The 18,608-nt window shown below is 33.3% G+C and overlaps 1 protein-coding gene across 1 annotated transcript; it reads right to left on the reverse strand.

The window, feature by feature from the left end:
- Positions 1-10,301: 10,301 nt before the first annotated feature.
- On the reverse strand, positions 10,302-16,339 carry LOC132555730 (solute carrier family 35 member E2A-like). Its single transcript, XM_060220095.1, has 6 exons — positions 16,087-16,339; positions 14,432-14,567; positions 13,091-13,339; positions 12,209-12,262; positions 11,067-11,270; positions 10,302-10,588 (listed from the first exon to the last, which is right to left on the reverse strand). Exons 1-6 carry the CDS (start codon positions 16,337-16,339, stop codon positions 10,375-10,377), a joined length of 1,110 nt encoding a protein of 369 aa, XP_060076078.1. The 3' UTR covers positions 10,302-10,374.
- Between the last annotated feature and the right edge of the window lie 2,269 nt (positions 16,340-18,608).

Raw genomic sequence — 18,608 nt, forward strand, 5'->3', positions numbered from 1 at the left:
GAGCAATTTCAATCCATGGCACGTGCCCTCAGGATTTCTTGTCCATCAAGATTTTCCTGTAAGATTAAAAAGAAAAAAATCAAAACAATCTGAAATTGTTCCAAATCTACCAATGAATATTTGCCAAAGGGGAAATAATATATGCCCTGCCACCTACACACACGTCAATATACAATAGGGTTACACCAGCCCACTCTTCACTGGTTCCTAACTTGTATATCCCCAATAACTCCCTTCAAATACTATTGACCCACCTGATTGCCATGATAAGATAAAAAGCTATACACTGAACGATGACTGTTCCGCTCAGGGATGCGATCATGGGGAACCCACAAGAAATAATGTTATTAAATGTCCTGATACATTCAAGATTTGCTAGAGACAAACAAGTTAACAGATAACAAGTACATTGTTTAGTGCATTGTTTACGTAGTAAATATCTTTAAGTGGGAACAATAAACATCCACTGACCCATTGTAAACCTTACTCCCTTAAAACTCAACCGTATATACTGAGGAATGGGTCTTATCAAAAGTGTTCCCCAAGTTTACAATTCAAGTACTAGTAGAAATAATAAACAAGGGTCGGATTGCATGGCTCAGATTGGACGATACATCTACGACGAACACGGTGTTGTAGCTAATTCAATCAAACTGTCTGCAATACGTCATGTTTAGACACGACCATTAATAAACATACAGGTGAAACCCGTGGCCATAATAGCACGAGTTCAGGATTAAAGTTAACACTAGAGATGACAGCTCTACGTCAGGATTGAGTTGCATGACTTTAAGTAAAGCAATTGAAATTGCAAATATAATCTCCAGCAAAGGAGAAGCGTGACATTTTCTGTTAATTTACCATTTTACACAAAATGTGTTAAATGCAAAAATAATTAATCTTAGTGTAACAAAAAGAAGCGATTTGGTTTGAAGATAAAATGCATGATAAGTAAATCCGTGCGACTGACAAAAAAGTAATACCTTCATATCACCGGGTATAATAACAGCTTTCTGGAAAATGTGTAAGGGTCGCTGTCAGTGCGTTCTTCGTGGCCATATTGTAAACAATGCGATTTGATTGGTTGCCGCCGTGTCTCATTCTACAGTGCCTCTTGCCGGGCACATTGGAGTCAAACGCTTAATTGATCATAATTCATTATCTCCCCTTGACCGTATTTGCTGTAATAAAACTGAACAAAAAAGACACGCACGTAAATAACACCTTTCAGTGCAAATTTAGAATTGTACACATTAATTTCACATAATGAGTTAAATTACACCATACCCCATTTAAGTCCTTCTCGTTCTAATGACTTGTCAGTGATGCTATGGACTTAAATTTTGAAACCTGCAGGAGGCGAAAATGAAAACTAAAAATAATGCTTCAGAAATGTCAAAATCTAGATGGGGAGGTTCGCTAGTCCCACGATTCGATAAATTTAGTATGTTTCATAAATCTGCTTATTTCAAAAGAGCGCAATGTACATGTGTATAAATTAAAACGTGCACGTGCATGTACATCGGGTCAATCACCTGCTATTAAGAATATAGACGAGGCACGCAAGTAATTGTCTCCAATCTATATTAAGATAATATGCAACATTCAAGTTCATTTTGAATATCATTTATGAATCAGATACAGAAATATTTGTTCAAAACTAAAAGTGCTTTACAGCGGAGAGAACATTTCAAAAGTAAGTCAACATTTGATTTAAACCCAACACAAACTTCAACAAACACAAAATATTGGCATGGCATTGCCTTAACGAATACTACATCATTCAACGGGCACAGGGCAAAGTACACTTAGTCTAGGTTTAGAAAAATGATACTGAGAAATCAATAATATCTGTGGTAGTTTTATTTTCGTTCATTTTGTTGGTACCCTTCATCAACGAAATCATGTGAGCAGATTTATTCAGCGAAATTTATCCTAGAAATCAAATTGTCTACGAAAACGTGTTTTTAGGACAATGATTTTACAGTGGGTATGACGAATTATTTGGATATGAATACACGTATTTAAGAAAAGAAAATTAAAATCGTGATGTTTCAATTTAGAAAAGCATGTACTTTCACAGGATTTTCCTTGTTAAGATATATGAAAATGTCAATTCGAATTTGTTGGACAAATTTACCTAAATATTCCTCTTTTTTTTTGTTCTCTTTATATTAAGATTGGTTCAAATATTCACTTAATAAAATTTGCTAGATTTTTCAAAAATAGATACGAACTGGTTTTTTTTAGGTCATCTGAGACAAAATCTACATTTGTACGGCGTCGTGTGTCGTGCGTTCCTTATTATTTTTTTTTTTTACATTTTCGGCTTCTTCTGGAAAACCTCTGAATCAATTTCAATAAGAATTTGCAGAAACCTTCCATGCCCTTCTGGTCAAATGTGCTAAAAACAACACAGGAACAGAACTTCAACAGACAGTTGATGAGACCATCACAGTTATAGACAATTATCATAACACTATCTTATTGTCAGCGCTTCTGTTATATATATTGTGGTAGTGAAACTTTCCTATCAGTTAAGACTAAGGCATCATTTCACTAATCATCTGCTATTTATAGATAGTACTACAGTCAATCAAATGAAAATTAATCAAATAAGATTTTTTACGATAAAAATATATTTATGTCTAGTATGTAGGAATACATTGCAGGAACTTTTAATAAGAGTGACATCAGTTGTCAAAAAAATTCTCCTCTTGAGTTTTATCAAGGAGGACAATCCACAGACAACTGGTAAGAAGTATTATCCAGGACTACACTAGAAAGGTGGATCATCTGAGGACTACACTAGAAAGGTGGATCATCTGAGGACTTCACTAGAAAGGTGGATCATCTGAGGACTTCACTAGAAAGGTGGATCATCTGAGGACTACACTAGAAAGGTGGATCATCTGAGGACTTCACTAGAAAGGTGGATCATCTGAGGACTTCACTAGAAAGGTGGATCATCTGAGGACTATACTAGAAAGGTGGATCATCTGAGGTCTACACTAGAAAGGTGGATCATCCAAGGACTACACTAGAAAGGTGAATCATCTGAGGACTTCACTAGAAAGGTGGATCATCTGAGGACTTCACTAGAAAGGTGAATCATCTGAGGACTTCAGTAGAAAGGTGGATCATCTGAGGACTTCACTAGAAAGGTGGATCATCCAAGGACTACACTAGAAAGGTGGATCATCTGAGGACTTCACTAGAAAGGTGGATCATCCAAGGACTACACTAGAAAGGTGAATACCAGGGATTTTCTTTTAAGTAAACAAGGTATATAAAACAACAAAACTGAAACCAGAGACAAAATATATTTTTATGTATAAGTATTCATAATCACACTTGAACAAACCGTCAGAATGCAGGCTATAGTCACAAATAAACAATCATTAATTTAATTCAATAATTATGATAACAACTTGTTTCCTAGATATATAGAGCAACTAATTTTGCATGTCTCAAACATCCTCAATCAGATAAAACAACAATGGTCCCTCACACAATAATGATATGTATACATTATGTTTATGATGATTCAACTATTTCATTCACTCAAAAAATAGCCATTTCATATTAAAAATGATGCAATGGTCAGTTATTTTTTTGCAGTGGAGACTAAAAGTCAAAAACACTATTTAAAAAAAACTTTTAATTAGAAGAAACGCAGCTAAGCTGTAGATTGATTTTAAACTAAGTCATTACAATAATGTTTATTAAATCAATATGATAATAAAAAAGACCTGCAATGCTACATCTCATTACATTGAATCATGGTATTGAATTGAATGATAAAAATTCAAATTTAATTTAAAGACTTAATTCCAACAGACTGAAACTTTTGGTGACTCATGATACCAAAATCAAATGTGTATGTTTTGTTGTGAATTTTGACATCATGGTAAAAACTTTGACACATTTGTGCTTATGGTAAAGTGATGTATACCACACAATGTCTCAAAATTATAACAAATATATTGTTATATCAAGAAGTCCTTCAGTGTTAACAGCAACAAGTAATACATTTTTAAACTCATCCTCCATACCCCAGGGTTACACTTGCTATTACTCTCTGCACAAACTGAAGGGACAAGCAAAGTAATTTGATTGGTCTAGAGCGGGTTTCAGGAGAAATAAAAACTGACCAAACACAGACAGATAAGCTCCTTTGAAGATTAAAACAGAGCGACACCCAACTTCAATGCATGTGCAACATACCATTATACGACCTTGAGATTTGTTTGTTGTACATAAAATAATCAAAACGGTCTTCTTGTCTTATCCACAAAGGTCACACGTCGAACCTACGATTTTGCCATGAAATGTTTCAGGGGTGCAGAGAGCAAAATCACTCCCCTGGAGTATCAAGGATGTTTTAAACATAACCAAACATTTAATGTACCTCAGAAGTAACAAATATTTAACAAATGGAACAATATCACTGATACTTTAGGTAATTACAGATGTAGTATTATGCTCTTTACAGTTGTCAGACTGGAAAATGTAAAGATAATTTTTAAGTTTACAAAAAAAAAGAAAATTTGTGAAATAGGAATAATAACATAACTACAAAGGTCCCAAAAATGTGAATACAATTGGCTTCAGTGAACTAAAATTGTGTGTATACAAAATTTGCCGTCAATTGGAAAATCGCAGAATCTGATGTTATTGATGATTTTCATATTCCACCAAAAATTCTATTAATTTTTCATCCTAGATCTGGAACTCATGCCAACATTCTAAATCATCTTGACCTGTAGTAATCTTACCATATACATCTGTACCAAATAGTTTGTCAAAAGATATTTCTATTTCCCCAAAAAAACTAATTTACATGCAAGTACAATCAACTTCTAATTATGATGTGGACACAAAAATAACACAAAAATGACACCCCCCCCCTCATTCCCAAGCATAATATGACTTTTGACCATTTAACCTAGACTAAACCCCATTACCAAGCATAATGTGACCTTTGACCCTTTAACTTTGACTGACAACCACCCTTCACTCCCTAATTATCATTACAGAGTAGTAAGGTAACAATTCAACTCACTAGTGTTTTTGGTTGTAGTGTTTACGGTCGTAAGGTGACAAAACTAGAAATACTAAAATGGAATGTTGTCTCTCTTTATATACATTCAGGAGTCTTTAACCATTGTATGTATATTACCAATATAAGGACCTGTCTGTCCAACACCAGGAATGCATTATAAGGATATCACATTAGGACAACATGGATGCTGTTTTAGCAACACAAAATGTTTTAACCTTTACGGTCATCACACTGAAATCTACTTTCCTGTTGGTCACTTCGGTGTCATCCTCGATAATTCAAGGGTACATTAATTTCCTTTTTTACTTCGGTTTATTGTCAAAGGGTGATTCTGAGGCAGGTCTTCTTACATAAGCTGGTAACACTGAACAATATTACGGATATTATGTAAAGACAACGTCAGCAACAAGTGTGAATGACAATCTCATCTATTGACTAATTTTGTTTCTTATACAAGGATAACATGACAACCCAAGTAATCATAAACCAACATAAACCATACAAGAGAGCAGTCTCTGGCAATACTCAGGCTTAATAGATATACTGTTTAAGGCTGTATGCTACCTTAGAATTAAATATCTTGTTCCAGTGGGAACAAACAAGGATTTGTATTCATGAACATGTATAATGCCTTTGTTTGTCAGTCTGGGAATACCAAAGAGTGGCATATACTTTCCAAGTTTTAATCACCATGTAAGATGCTTCATCAACTTTTTATGTCATGCTATAAACCTCTGTCATGGATTTGAACTTCCTAAAAACATATTTGAAAGGATGAATGCAGTTTTTAAAGATTCAAGGGAGATAACTCGTCCAATTAAAAAAATCATCAATAAGTGAATTAATATCACAAATTTCTGGTGCATTATTTTTTCTTTAACTTCACCTCCAATGTGTCATTTTTTTAAAATTTCACAATTTTTGCATATGTTATTAATTAAAACTTAAACACTGTATATCTTGTTTCATGAATTAATACTGATTCACTGCCAAACAATCAGCATCACAAAATAAAGTCTTTAATCTCATTACATGTACAATTATGTTTAAGCTCCGCAGCTAACATATTCTTCATTACAGTCACATACCATTCCATCAGACTTTTATCATAAACCAATTGTGACTATAAATCCTGCATTTCCCCCTAAGACAACATTTATCTTTTAAAGTGTTATTAAAATTAAATGCAGAATATATTCTATGATCAGAGAAATGAAACATGTTTGTAACTCTCAGAGAACAACTTTCATTACAGACAAACTTTTTTCCTTCCATTATATTGTAACAAAACATTTTTGTAATTATGTTAGTGTAAACAAAGGGCATTTTCTAATATTGAATAGGGGTACAAAGAGAGTTTAAATATATATGGAAAGACTTGTGTACTTTAAGTAAATGATATGACAAAATTTCAATGAGAACATCATTAAAATGTACATGAATTAACATAAAAACCTGGTAACATGTCATATGATTGAATGTCATTGGCTGAAAAGTCCATTTGTCCATTTATAAACTTTTCTTGCTTAAGACAAACAAAGTATCAGTGAAACTGATGAATGCTCCCTGAAAACGACTCTTTTGGTCACAAAATTTAATCAAAGGGTCATAATGCTGTATTTAAGAAGTTGGAGCCCTGAATTTGGTATACTGCACATTCTCTTAGTATGACCAATGTATACACCAAGTTTCAATAACTCCTAGATCATGCAAAAGAGAGTTATAGTTCTTGTACACTGCACTTCTCATTATCAAGATCTATCTATCTACGAAGTTTTGTGTTGATACCCCTAACAGTAATTGCGATATGCTCCAGACAGAATTATAACGGACAGGCAGACAGACAAACGGATGGACAGACTGACAAAGCAGCAACTTTATGATCCCCCTTCGGAGAGCATAAAAATTAAGTGTTTACTGAAACTCAAAGTAAATGTAATACCATATAGCCCTGTAGAACACTCCAGGATACAATCCACCAAGTACAGTTACTTAGAATTCAGAAATGTACTTTTATACATAGATTGAAAAAAACAACAAAACAAAATTTTCAAAATTCAAATCACTCAATTACACAATAACAATACATGTCATAAAAATAATGAAACTCATTAATCAACATTGAACTGAGTTTGGACAAGAACAATTGTATTACAATGTTCTAAAAGCACATCTATAGATACATCATCTAAATGATAATCACCTTTCAAATGCAATTTTTAACATCTCATTAAAACAGAGTCCATGTTTAATGTCTAACAAAAAAAAAAGGCACTTACATCTAGGTACTTTAACATTACGGTAACTGTGATTAAATAATGATTAATGTTATCGCTAACAAATGTGGAAGGTTATTGAACACATTCTACTGGTTCCCTGAACTTTGTTCATCAAGTCTACTTTCAATATACCTATATACCAACTATTTTTCTACTGCTATGATATGGATCTACATCTTTAATTACAAGTGTTAAAGATCAGAACTTTTAAATTTTATTTCTTTAATCTATTTTATTTTTTTAATATATTTTCATTTTTTTTTATCTATTTTTTTTTTTTTTTTTTGTGTGACACTACTTCTATGAACACAAGTCTAGAAACAACAGGAGACACTTGACATTAACAATATGCCTCTGTTTAAAGCAATAGTTTGCAATAAATAATTACATTCAACCATGTTTTAGCAGCATTGTATCGTTTTGAAAAATATATAACAGATTGACTCCTACAGAACACTTCCAGAAAATAAACAAAGAATTTGGCTACAACACAAAAACACTGACAAGATCTGAGAAATGGTGTACCTCACACCAGCCTCTCAGGTGCTGCCTAACAATAACTCCATCCCATTTAAAATTGCAAACAACTTAAAAGACATTGTTGATCTTCATTGAGCATGTCACAGAGTGTTTGTTACTTTTTTGTTGAGATCTTTTCATCCTTACAAAACAAGCAATTAGCAGAAAAAAGTGTTGAGCACAAAGCATAAACAGTATTTACCACAAAGCATATTGCATCTTATCCTAATGCAGAGTTATCTGCTCTTGGGAGCAGATATTGATTGTTTTATCATTTGTTTATGAGAAAATGACGTAATTTTCTCAAGAAAACTAATAATTCAACTACCAATTTCTGCACAAAAGAGCCGATAACTCTGCATCATAAAACACAAAATAGCAGATCACAAAAAGCATGCCACTTGACAGTCACCATATTGTAGAAACTTTCCTTTTCTAAACCTAAGCGGGGAAATATGTATATATAAATCAAAATACATTCAGAAATAATTATCTACAAAATTAATAGAAGATTTTTTAAAACCGAGACACTTAAAACCAATTCAATTTTTAAAACCCAATTCAGACTTCTAGTTTTGTATTTCTGTATAGTAAAACAACAATTTTGTTTAATGCATGGAATATATGTATCCATGAAATGTAATTTTCCATACCCATTAACCCATTACAAAATTTGCTTGCTGTCAGATGCCCAACATATATTCTAAATCTATTGATTTGTTAAGTCTCAACATCAGAAACAAGTATTACCATGGCAACCTAATCATTTATAGCCACAACTATACCTAGTTAAAGAGTGCTAATAAGTCCATTAATTCTATAAATGTTATTACCATAGCAACCTTATCATTTATAGCCACAACTATACCTAGTTAAAGAGTGCTAATAAGTCCATTAATTCTATAAATGTTATTACCATAGCAACCTTATCATTTATAGCCATAATTGTAACTATTTAAAGAGTGCTAACTTGTCCATTTAGTGTATAGATATCATTACCATGACAACAGTATCATTGATAGCCATAACTTTAACCAATTAAAGGGAGCTAATTAGTCAATTTATACTAGAAATATCATCACCATAGCAACATAAATCAGATATAGACATAAGTATGACTAGTTAGACATTGCTAACTAGTCTATAATTCTATAAATATTGTTAAATATCATCATATATAGATTTGTTCAAGTAGAAACAACCTACCTACTGATAATTTTCAAAATCTATGATTATATGACGTAAGTTTGGTCCATGGAGCAGATTATACAACACATTGAAAAAAATGCTATTGAGGGGTCCCATTAAAGAAAATAGTGATCAAATTATAACAAATTCTGACATTAACACGTTTTCTGTTTAAAGGCCCTTAGAATATTTGTAATTCAGTGAATTAAAAAGTATCTCTATTTTTCTAAAAAGCATTTTCTCCCCAAATTATTTCTCATTTTTGAAACTAGATAAGCAGTGTATCTTTTTCATGAAAGTTAGATGGTTTGATTGGTCAAAATAATGGAATCTAATTTACTCAAAATGGTACCTGACCCCAGTTTTATGAATTTTCAGTAACTTGTGGAAATCTTAACTATCATAGTAAAGCATTACTTGGGTTAAGGAAAAAAAAAAATTAAATTTCAGGATATTTCTTTAACTGATGTCATGCTTTTCTAGGGACAATTCAAATTAAGGAAGATTCATGAAACTGGGGCCTGGTCCTGAGAAAAAAAAATTTACATAGAAGTGCTACATAAAACTGGAATACTGTCATTTCTGTTTTGCAGCTGTGATGTGTGACAAACTTTCTGTAAGAGCTGTCACAAAGGATCTAAAAGTTGTTCAGAAAATAGAGTCAATTTGATATCATTTGGTCTATTATACATGGTGATATTTTGGAACAATTTAATAATTCCTAAAAAAAACATTTTAATTAATTTGTTTTAATTTCTTTTACTGTTATGTTTTAGTTATCATTTAAGATGATATGCTTCTCTTTGCTTGGAAAAACCATAAATTAAGTAAAACTGAGTATTTTCAGAAACAAGATAAAACCAGTTGTCAAATCTTCAACATTTAATATATTTCAAAAAAAAATCTAGAATAAAAACAGACAAAAAGACTTATTTATGTGTACATACTTAGAAAGCTCAGCCACATAAACCTGTTAATTCAATAGTTTTGCATGTTTTTATCACTGAAAGTCTAGTTATATTGGAAATCATTATAATATTGACTAATGGTCCAAACAATTTTTTCTTTGAAAATGAGGAGTATTGTACAAATGTTGTGTGGAAATATTAAGCCAATAACTACGAGAAAAAAAAAAGAGAAAAATTAAAAAATAACTTTTCAGGACAAAAACCTACATGTATGTTTTTTGAAAAACATCCATACATGATTCCATTGTACATAAAAATATATTAGTAAAACATCCAGGCCCAGTAGTAATTTATATTCTACCCAGTTATACTGAAATGCTATTAATCATGATGAAAAATATAATATTGTAGTTGTTTAAATTTCCTTAGCGTCGCCCATCAGTGATGGCGTAGGTCTGTAATGTTGTTTAATATTGTGAAGGTTTTGGTCATACTCCTTGGCCTTTGTGTACAGAAGAACTCCAATGGTGACCACACAGGTGCCAAGTCCACTAAGGAATGTCACAGGATTGCTAAACAATATCACAGATATCCAGATCAGGAAAGCACGCTTCACTGTATTTGCCACACTGTGGAAATGGATGTAATACAAACTCTTTTAAGACAATGATTTAAATAAAAAATATTTGAATATCAATATTTAATGGATATATAATATATATATATAAAAGGACCTTAAAAGGTTCTACTTTATACTAGACTTACGAAAGTTGTCATAAGCATCACATTTCTATTTTCAGATGCTTGCTAAAATGCATAAGAGATCCAGGGGGACAGACACCCATCTTTTTATCTGTCAATGCACAACTAGGGATCATGGAGAAGCTATATTAATGAAACACAACAATACCATTCTAATAGAATCCAAATCCTGTATGACTACTTGTATGCCATTTTTTTTACTCAGTGAGTCCCAAAATAGAGAGTTAATGGAATAGTCCATCTGATGATTGTGGCCTAAAAACTCTATTGAGTAAATTAAATTTTGTATAACATGGAATTTTATATCATGATATACTTTGATATGTATATATAAGTAATACTTACCTGTGAGTGACAGGTGAAATATATCCCATTAACACATATGCTGATATACTTTGGAAATGAAAAAATGTGCCATTTATGATAAGCACAAACAACATGGTAAAGTCTAATGTTTTCTGTGCATTTGGCAGGTCTATCAGAAAGAAACAGGCTGGAATTTGTACAATTATTGATGAAATGCTTGTGTAGAACTGTAACTCTGCTGGGCTGAAAACAGAAAACAAAATACAATCAGGAATATTTTGATGCCAGATTTACAGACTACAGAAGGGATATATATCTCATTTATTTGGCCTCATCCGTCTACTTTGATAGCAATTAGATGGTTACCATAGTACTAGGTATTGGAAAATTACTGTCCTAAAGCAGATATCAGAAAACTAGTAGGACAGGTTTTAAAGTATCACTTTGTACACTTCTCAACAAACTACATGATGATAACCGATCACCAATGACGCACAACACATAATTTAAACAATTGAATTCAAGCAGTACATTTTAGCTGAATGAAAACTTGATAGATCATAGATATTACAAAACATATATACTTCAAAAAAAAGGGGGATGAGCTAACGTCAGGTGTAAATAGGTTTTAAGTGGGGTACGTTGTGATGGGTATTGATACCAAAATGTATGCAGAGAGATTAAACAAAAACTACACAGTATATACAAAGAGGAAATTAATCACAACATACTCATTCATTACCTAAAGGTGGGTGTTATATTTGTTAACTTGTTTCGCCTTTATTGCAGAGTAATTACGGGGGTACTCAATAGCAAAATTTATACTGATGAAACTTCTGCCACAGAGGTAAAACTATTAGATGTGTTAAACAACCATCTACAGGCAATGCGTACATATGTTGTGATTAATTTCTTTTTCATATATACTAAAATGTATATACCATGTGGGGTCAAATAACATTCCAGATCTTAAAAAATTGTTTAAATTTCAAGTCAAGGAGATAAGACAACCATGTCACTAAAGCTATCTGTCTTTGTTGTCCTAAAATATTTATATGATTAAAAACAAAACTCTATTTCAAAACATCCATAAAATATCCTAAGACTATGGTAAGTATACATATCATGAATTTGCAAATAATCTACATAGCTTTAGCAAAAATAAAAGGTGTATTACTTACGTGTATCTATATTTTTCCCCACTTATAAGTAATTTGGAATAAACATTTTGTAGACTGAAACAGAAAAAATAAAACAGCAGATTAGAAAAAGATCAATTTCTTTCTTTCTTGTAAAAGGAGGTAAGTACCATGTCATATACAGGTAAGGTCTACAATCATATTTTATATTGTTGATCGAATCTATTACACAAATGACAGTGTTTGTTGTTAATTTTTCTGAAAATATTCTCAACTATATATATGATAAGCCTGTTTAGGACTACTCCTGTAAAATCCTTTTAGTCTTGTCCACAAGGTGTTGCACGTGGAACCTTGAATTGTGCCCGACATGTTCAAGGGGTGCAGAGAGTGACAGTGGTCGTAACCCCTGGAGTGTCAAGTATCTTGGTAACCATATGTAAAGAAGAGTGGAATAAACTGTCTAGAATCCAGTCTGGAGAAGTCACTTTTCTATGTTGTACACTCTTGTTGATTTACAGTTTGTACATAGACTTTTCAGTGATAAAACATACCATCTCATTGAGACAAGTCATTAATTTTGCTAAGTTAGATTTACAGTTTCTACAACCATCAAATCATACTGTTTTTTTTTGATTGGTGAATTTAGTTTCTGTAACTCCTGAGATGTATAATTATTTCACAGCTATAGTTTCTACAATCACCATGAAGTCTAGTATTACATACCATTCTATGATCTGTTAAATCTACCTTCTACGTTCACCAAGATGTACAATCATTTGATTGGTTAGGTTCACACAATCTATGATCACCAAGACATATCATTCTTTTGATTGGTTACTTATACAGTATTTAAAATCACGAAGATGTACCATTATATTTCGATTGGTTAGATTTAAAGTATCTATGATCACCAAGACGTACCATTCTGTTAAATTTGTAGCCAATGCTGCTATGAATCCTTGTATGTTAAAGCTGAGTTCATACGCTGAACACAAGGCAAGTCCTGCCATGATTGGGATGAGGGAGAGGAATGTATAAACCCCAGTGTATTCTCCGATCAACATCCAAGATATTGCCACTGTAAATAATGGAGCCGAACTCTTCACTGTCTCCGTAAATGACACAGCCACAAACTTGAGAGCCACAAGTCCCAGAACTACTGTGGAAAATCTGAAGAGCAAAAGATGAACGTAACATTATTTATTATCACTGATTTATTTGAAAAGATGCCCTTGGTAGGGATTGAACACACACTTTAGATCTTCACATGAGACACACACATCACCCTGCGTAGGGATTGATCAACACACACAAAAAGATGCCCTGGGTAGGGATTGAACACACACTTTAGATCTTCACATGAGACACACACATCACCCTGTGTAGGGATTGATCAACACACACAAAATGATGCCCTGGGTAGGGATTGAACACACACTTTAGATCTTCACATGAGACACACACATCACCCTGCGTAGGGATTGATCAACACACACAAAATGATGCCCTGGGTAGGGATTGAACCATGCACTTTAGATCTTCTCGCGAGACGCACAAACCACTCTGGGTAGTGATCAAACTACACAGATCATATCTTCACTTAAGACACACAAACTGCCATGGGTAGGGATTGAACCATGCACTTTAGATCTTCTCGCGAGACACACAAACCACTCTGGGTAGTGATCAAACTACACAGCTCATATCTTCACTTAAGACACACAAACTGCCATGGGTAGGGATTGAACCATGCACTTTAGATCTTCTCGCGAGACACACAAACCACTCTGGGTAGTGATCCAACCACACACCTCAGATCTTCCCTGAGGTTGAAACATTTGATGATCTACCACCAAGGCTATTGCAGTCACCCATTTATGTTCATACACTAAATGTATGAAGCCCAAAATATAAATTTAGTTAATTTTTTCATAAGTAACGCCTTTCAGTCAAAAACTTATAAGTGACTCTGTTTTTTAATTGACTAGTACAATCCAAGTGTTAAAAACTGGATTTGTAGTATATAATGTTTCAAAGTAAATCTAACATGATAGATTACCAAAATGATATTGTAATTATTGGATTATTATATTGAAAAGTAACAGTCTAAGACAGGTTATGACATGGCATAGACTTATTTCCATATAAACATTGTAAGTTTGATCAAAGTCTGAGTAAGACAAATCTGCAGGGATCACTAGTCAATCTAACTAAACAGACAATCTCTTCCTTAAATTTGCAACACCTATTTAACCTGTGTACCTCATGGTTCCAACTAATATCATATTCCTCCAAAAGTTTGGTGGTTTTCCATCTCTCTCGACTGGTTTGTAGAATCCGAGTGGTAAGTACATCTGAAGAAACCCACAAACTGTGGTCATCACCATCTGCATAGCTCCTGCGAAGGGAAATACAGAGAATGTGTTAAAGTCTCTGAAAATGCTGGTTCTGAGTTATAGTATAGTTATGTCAGTAGGACATCTTTTACATTTGTTCACTTAGTAAAACCAAATACACTTAATTCATAACACATGTGACCAGGAAATCTTATGCTTGTCAGCTTATAGAAATTTAACAAGAAAATAACATTCCATATTTCAAAAAAAAAAACAATAAGTTTGGAATTAAAATTTTTAATGTATATAGATTATATGAATGTGAAGTAATCATTTAATGGATTTTCACAGTATCTAAAAGAATAGCATTTAAGTAAAAATAAGAAAATGAACAAGAAGGTTCTGGTAATTCTGAATAAGATAATGCTGATGTGAAAAATCAGGGGAAAACAGGCATCAAACCCTGGTCTCAAGTGTGATAATCTACCACTTGAGCTGAAGAACCATGCTCGATCAGTTACAGAGTTACAGCGGCCATATTTAACACTATGTACAAACCTCACTGACCTGCTCCTTTTACGCTCAAAACATTCAAGAGAATAATCCTCCACTTTAAATACAGTTTATTTGTTTCACATGGTTAATATTACCCCCACAGTGTCCATATATACAAGCCTAACAGATATTTTCTGTAGAAATGTTCTAAATTAAATCTCCCTCGAATATCAAGAATAAGTAACAGGAAATCGATTAAAATGCATAATTGATTATCAGTTGAAATTGGATTGGATTTTGGATGTAGTTAATCAGTTACATAATTGGCTGACCGTATGTTCAATATTCATTAAAAGTTCACATATTTTTCATTCTGTTCTGTATAATATGAATTCCATTTTTGCTAAAACATAAGATAATATTAAGGTGCCTATGATTGACAGTGAAAAATTACAATTGATCATCATGTCATGTTAAATAATAAAATAATGGATTTCTATCTGTTAATCACTATCAACAACTATATACCGGTAGTATTGTAATGTACACATTCATAAAGCATTGGACGTTATGATTCCTTCTTTCCTTCCATGTCTAAATGTAAGGAAAAAAGTGGAAATGTCTGTAAGACACATATGGCCCCACTGGCAAGGCCTTGACCTTTGACCCTTGAAACACAATAATCCCAACATATACTCATATTTGATTTTTGCATCAAGTTCGACCAAATGCTATAAAAGAATTAAGTTGCTCAGAAGTGATTAAATTAAATTAGGTGATGGTTTATATATATAGACAGGACAGGATGGGCTGGGACGAAACAGGATCGGGACAGAATGGACATGGCAATGTTATATATCCACCGATTTTATGGCAGAAGTATAAAAATGAATAAAACATGAAAAGATAATTAGTAAGAAAAAAGTAGACCAGGGCACCATATAGTTAAATTTGTGAGACAATATATACATTTATCAAAATCAATCAAAGGGTGAAATTCTATACCAAAAGCCAAACAGAAGAACAATTCAGCTTCAGAATGACATATTTAAGAGGAAGACTCTTGATTAGATAGTTAGTGATTACCTAGCAGTGCTGGATCTCCTCGAAGTGTGGCAAGTATATATTTGTTCAGGAAGAGAGTGCAGGCACTAAAGATGTACCACAGGACAAGGAAGAGGAAGGCTCTAGCATTCAGGATTCCTTGTTTCTCCTCTGAAGTTTGGTGTACTACATGTTTCGTAGCAGGCTGTATCTTTACTATGTCAAGGGACATATCAATGTGATTGTGTTGTACGGGCGATGACGGATCATTGCCTCCATTGTCAGACATGTTCATCGTTAAAATTGTAAAAACCTTTTCTCACAGCATCTAGTCTGATGTTTTTTTCGCATGAATGGGTCAGAATGAGTGTTTTTGAGAACAGAACGTCTACTGACTTCTCCAAAAGTTACTTATAACAATTCTGCGACTCCTGAGTTGTTCCCCTTTTGTTGCTTACAACCGTTTGTAGAATTATATTGGTCACCAAGACTGGAACCAAGCCTTCCCTGCAAACCACTACATCACTGATATATCTGGAACAGAAAGAAAAGTAGAACGATCAATTCATGTTACGTTCCAGACATTAAAAATACTGAATGAGAAGTAAATAGCATTACCTCTTAAAATGCATCCTCGATTGTGGGTGATGAAGGGGTTTCATTCCCTTGAACATTTCATGGCAATATTAAAGGTTCCATGTGGGACATGGATAAAATGAGAAGATTTGTTTGATCAATTGGTGTACATCAAACAAATCATGAGATCACACAACAGTATGATGTACTGGCTTTGAAGTTGAGTGTCCATCTTCAATGCATATCTCTCTGTGATTGGTCACTTTTATTTCTCCTGAAACCTTCTCTAGACCAATCAAATCACTTTGGTTGTGCCTTCAACTTTGTCATGAAATATCCCAGGGGTGCAGAGAATGCTTAAAAGAGGATACTTTCACATCTTCAAATGATCTGACCATATATAAACATTCATTTCTATGCCAAAATATTGGTTAGACATAGTCTGTCACTGTGAATTATCCTACATCAGATTTAATATGGTAACCATAAATTTATCTGATTGAATCTGGAAAAATGACTTAAAATTGCTTTCTCTTGACAACTGAACTGTCAATCAAATTATTATGACTTTCTGGATTTCCCGCAAAACAAGATGAAAACTCCCATTAAATACCCAGTAATTGATATATAAGTAACATTGTCTCCAAGGAAAGTCCCAGAATATGTGTCTAGCAATGGTCAAAGGGCAACAACTCTGATTATTGAGGTTCCACATCAAGTGTCCATGTCAGGAATCAAAATTGAGTCTCTGGTGTTATAATTGATTGGCTCAACTAACTAGCCAAAGAAGCATGTACTGTGAGCTGAATGACAGAGACTGTACTTAACACTATATACAAGCTACATTAACCTGTTCCTATTACAATATGTGTCACATTGGGTGATAAACAGTATGGAACTTACAAGTTGCTTCCACTGGTCAGCTGAGTTGTAATATTGTTATTTTTTGTAGCTATAATGTGACATGCATGAAAATAATGAAAAAAATGGAATTGTATATGAAACTGAAGAACTGCACACTGTAAAAATGTTCTTGGAGAATGTCCATGGAAAATAGATTTCTTACAGTAAAACAATGGTTGATCTCTTTCAGTATATAACTCAATATAAATGGGAGATATGACAACAAATTGCTTGACTTCTTCTAATAAATAATATAAAACTCCTGATGATCAATAAAACAATCTCACGTTTCTCATCTAACCATATTCCATTATATAATTAATGACTGGTATTTGTTAGTCCACTTGTGTTACTTTGGCCTTGTTCTAGTTGATAACCTGTATGATTTTCAAAATACTGCATCTTGGACCAGCAGTTAACACATCTTTTAACAGCAATCAACACGTCTTCAGGGTTTTCTATAAGAGTCGGTCGCCGGCCAATTTGACCGGCTACTTTCATCATTTGGCTGTCTACACCAATCCAGTTCCGTAATAATGTTCCGTACACGACTACACGTACACAGCAGGCCAGCCTCTTACTTTCACTACACTGTCTACTACTAACAAAATTATGGAAAACTGTGCCTCTTGGTAAAGCAGTCAACATGTCTTGTAACAGCAATCAACATAACTTGGAAAAGCAGTCAACACATCTTGGAACAGCAGTCAACACATCTTGGAACCGCAGTCAACACGTCTTGGAACAGCAGTCAACACGTCTTGGAACAGCAGTCAACACGTCTTGGAACCACAGTCAACACATCTTCCTCTAACAGTGATTTATAACAATGAAATATTGTGCTAAGGGTCAGAAATATTCAGGTGAGTACAGTATAGAAATGAAATCTCTTATCTGTGAATGATTTTACTGTAACAATAGATCACATTTTATTGTGTTATGTTGTTATTTTTTATTTATTTATGTTTTCAAATATAGTGTACAACAGTAATACGTCAGTCAGTGAATTTGAATGATAATAGTTAAAGCTATTTTTAAATATCAATAGAGAGACCTAACAAGTCTTTAGTTAAAACAAAAAATGT

This window comes from Ylistrum balloti, unplaced genomic scaffold (genome assembly GCF_031769215.1).
Source record: "Ylistrum balloti isolate Yb309-2 unplaced genomic scaffold, AGI_CSIRO_Ybal_v1 Utg369646, whole genome shotgun sequence".
NCBI lineage: Eukaryota > Metazoa > Mollusca > Bivalvia > Pectinida > Pectinidae > Ylistrum > Ylistrum balloti.

What these genes read in the sequence shown, in the direction of transcription:
- LOC132555730 (XM_060220095.1), bottom strand. Translation starts at nt 16,339, where the DNA reads ATGAACATGTCTGACAATGGAGGCAATGATCCGTCATCGCCCGTACAA. An exon ending in AGGAGATCCAGCACTGCTAG is followed by an intron (nt 14,568 to 16,086) that starts GTAATCACTAAC and finishes TTCCCTTCGCAG; the next exon opens with GAGCTATGCAGATGGTGATG. An exon ending in ATATTAGTTGGAACCATGAG is followed by an intron (nt 13,340 to 14,431) that starts GTACACAGGTTA and finishes TTTGCTCTTCAG; the next exon opens with ATTTTCCACAGTAGTTCTGG.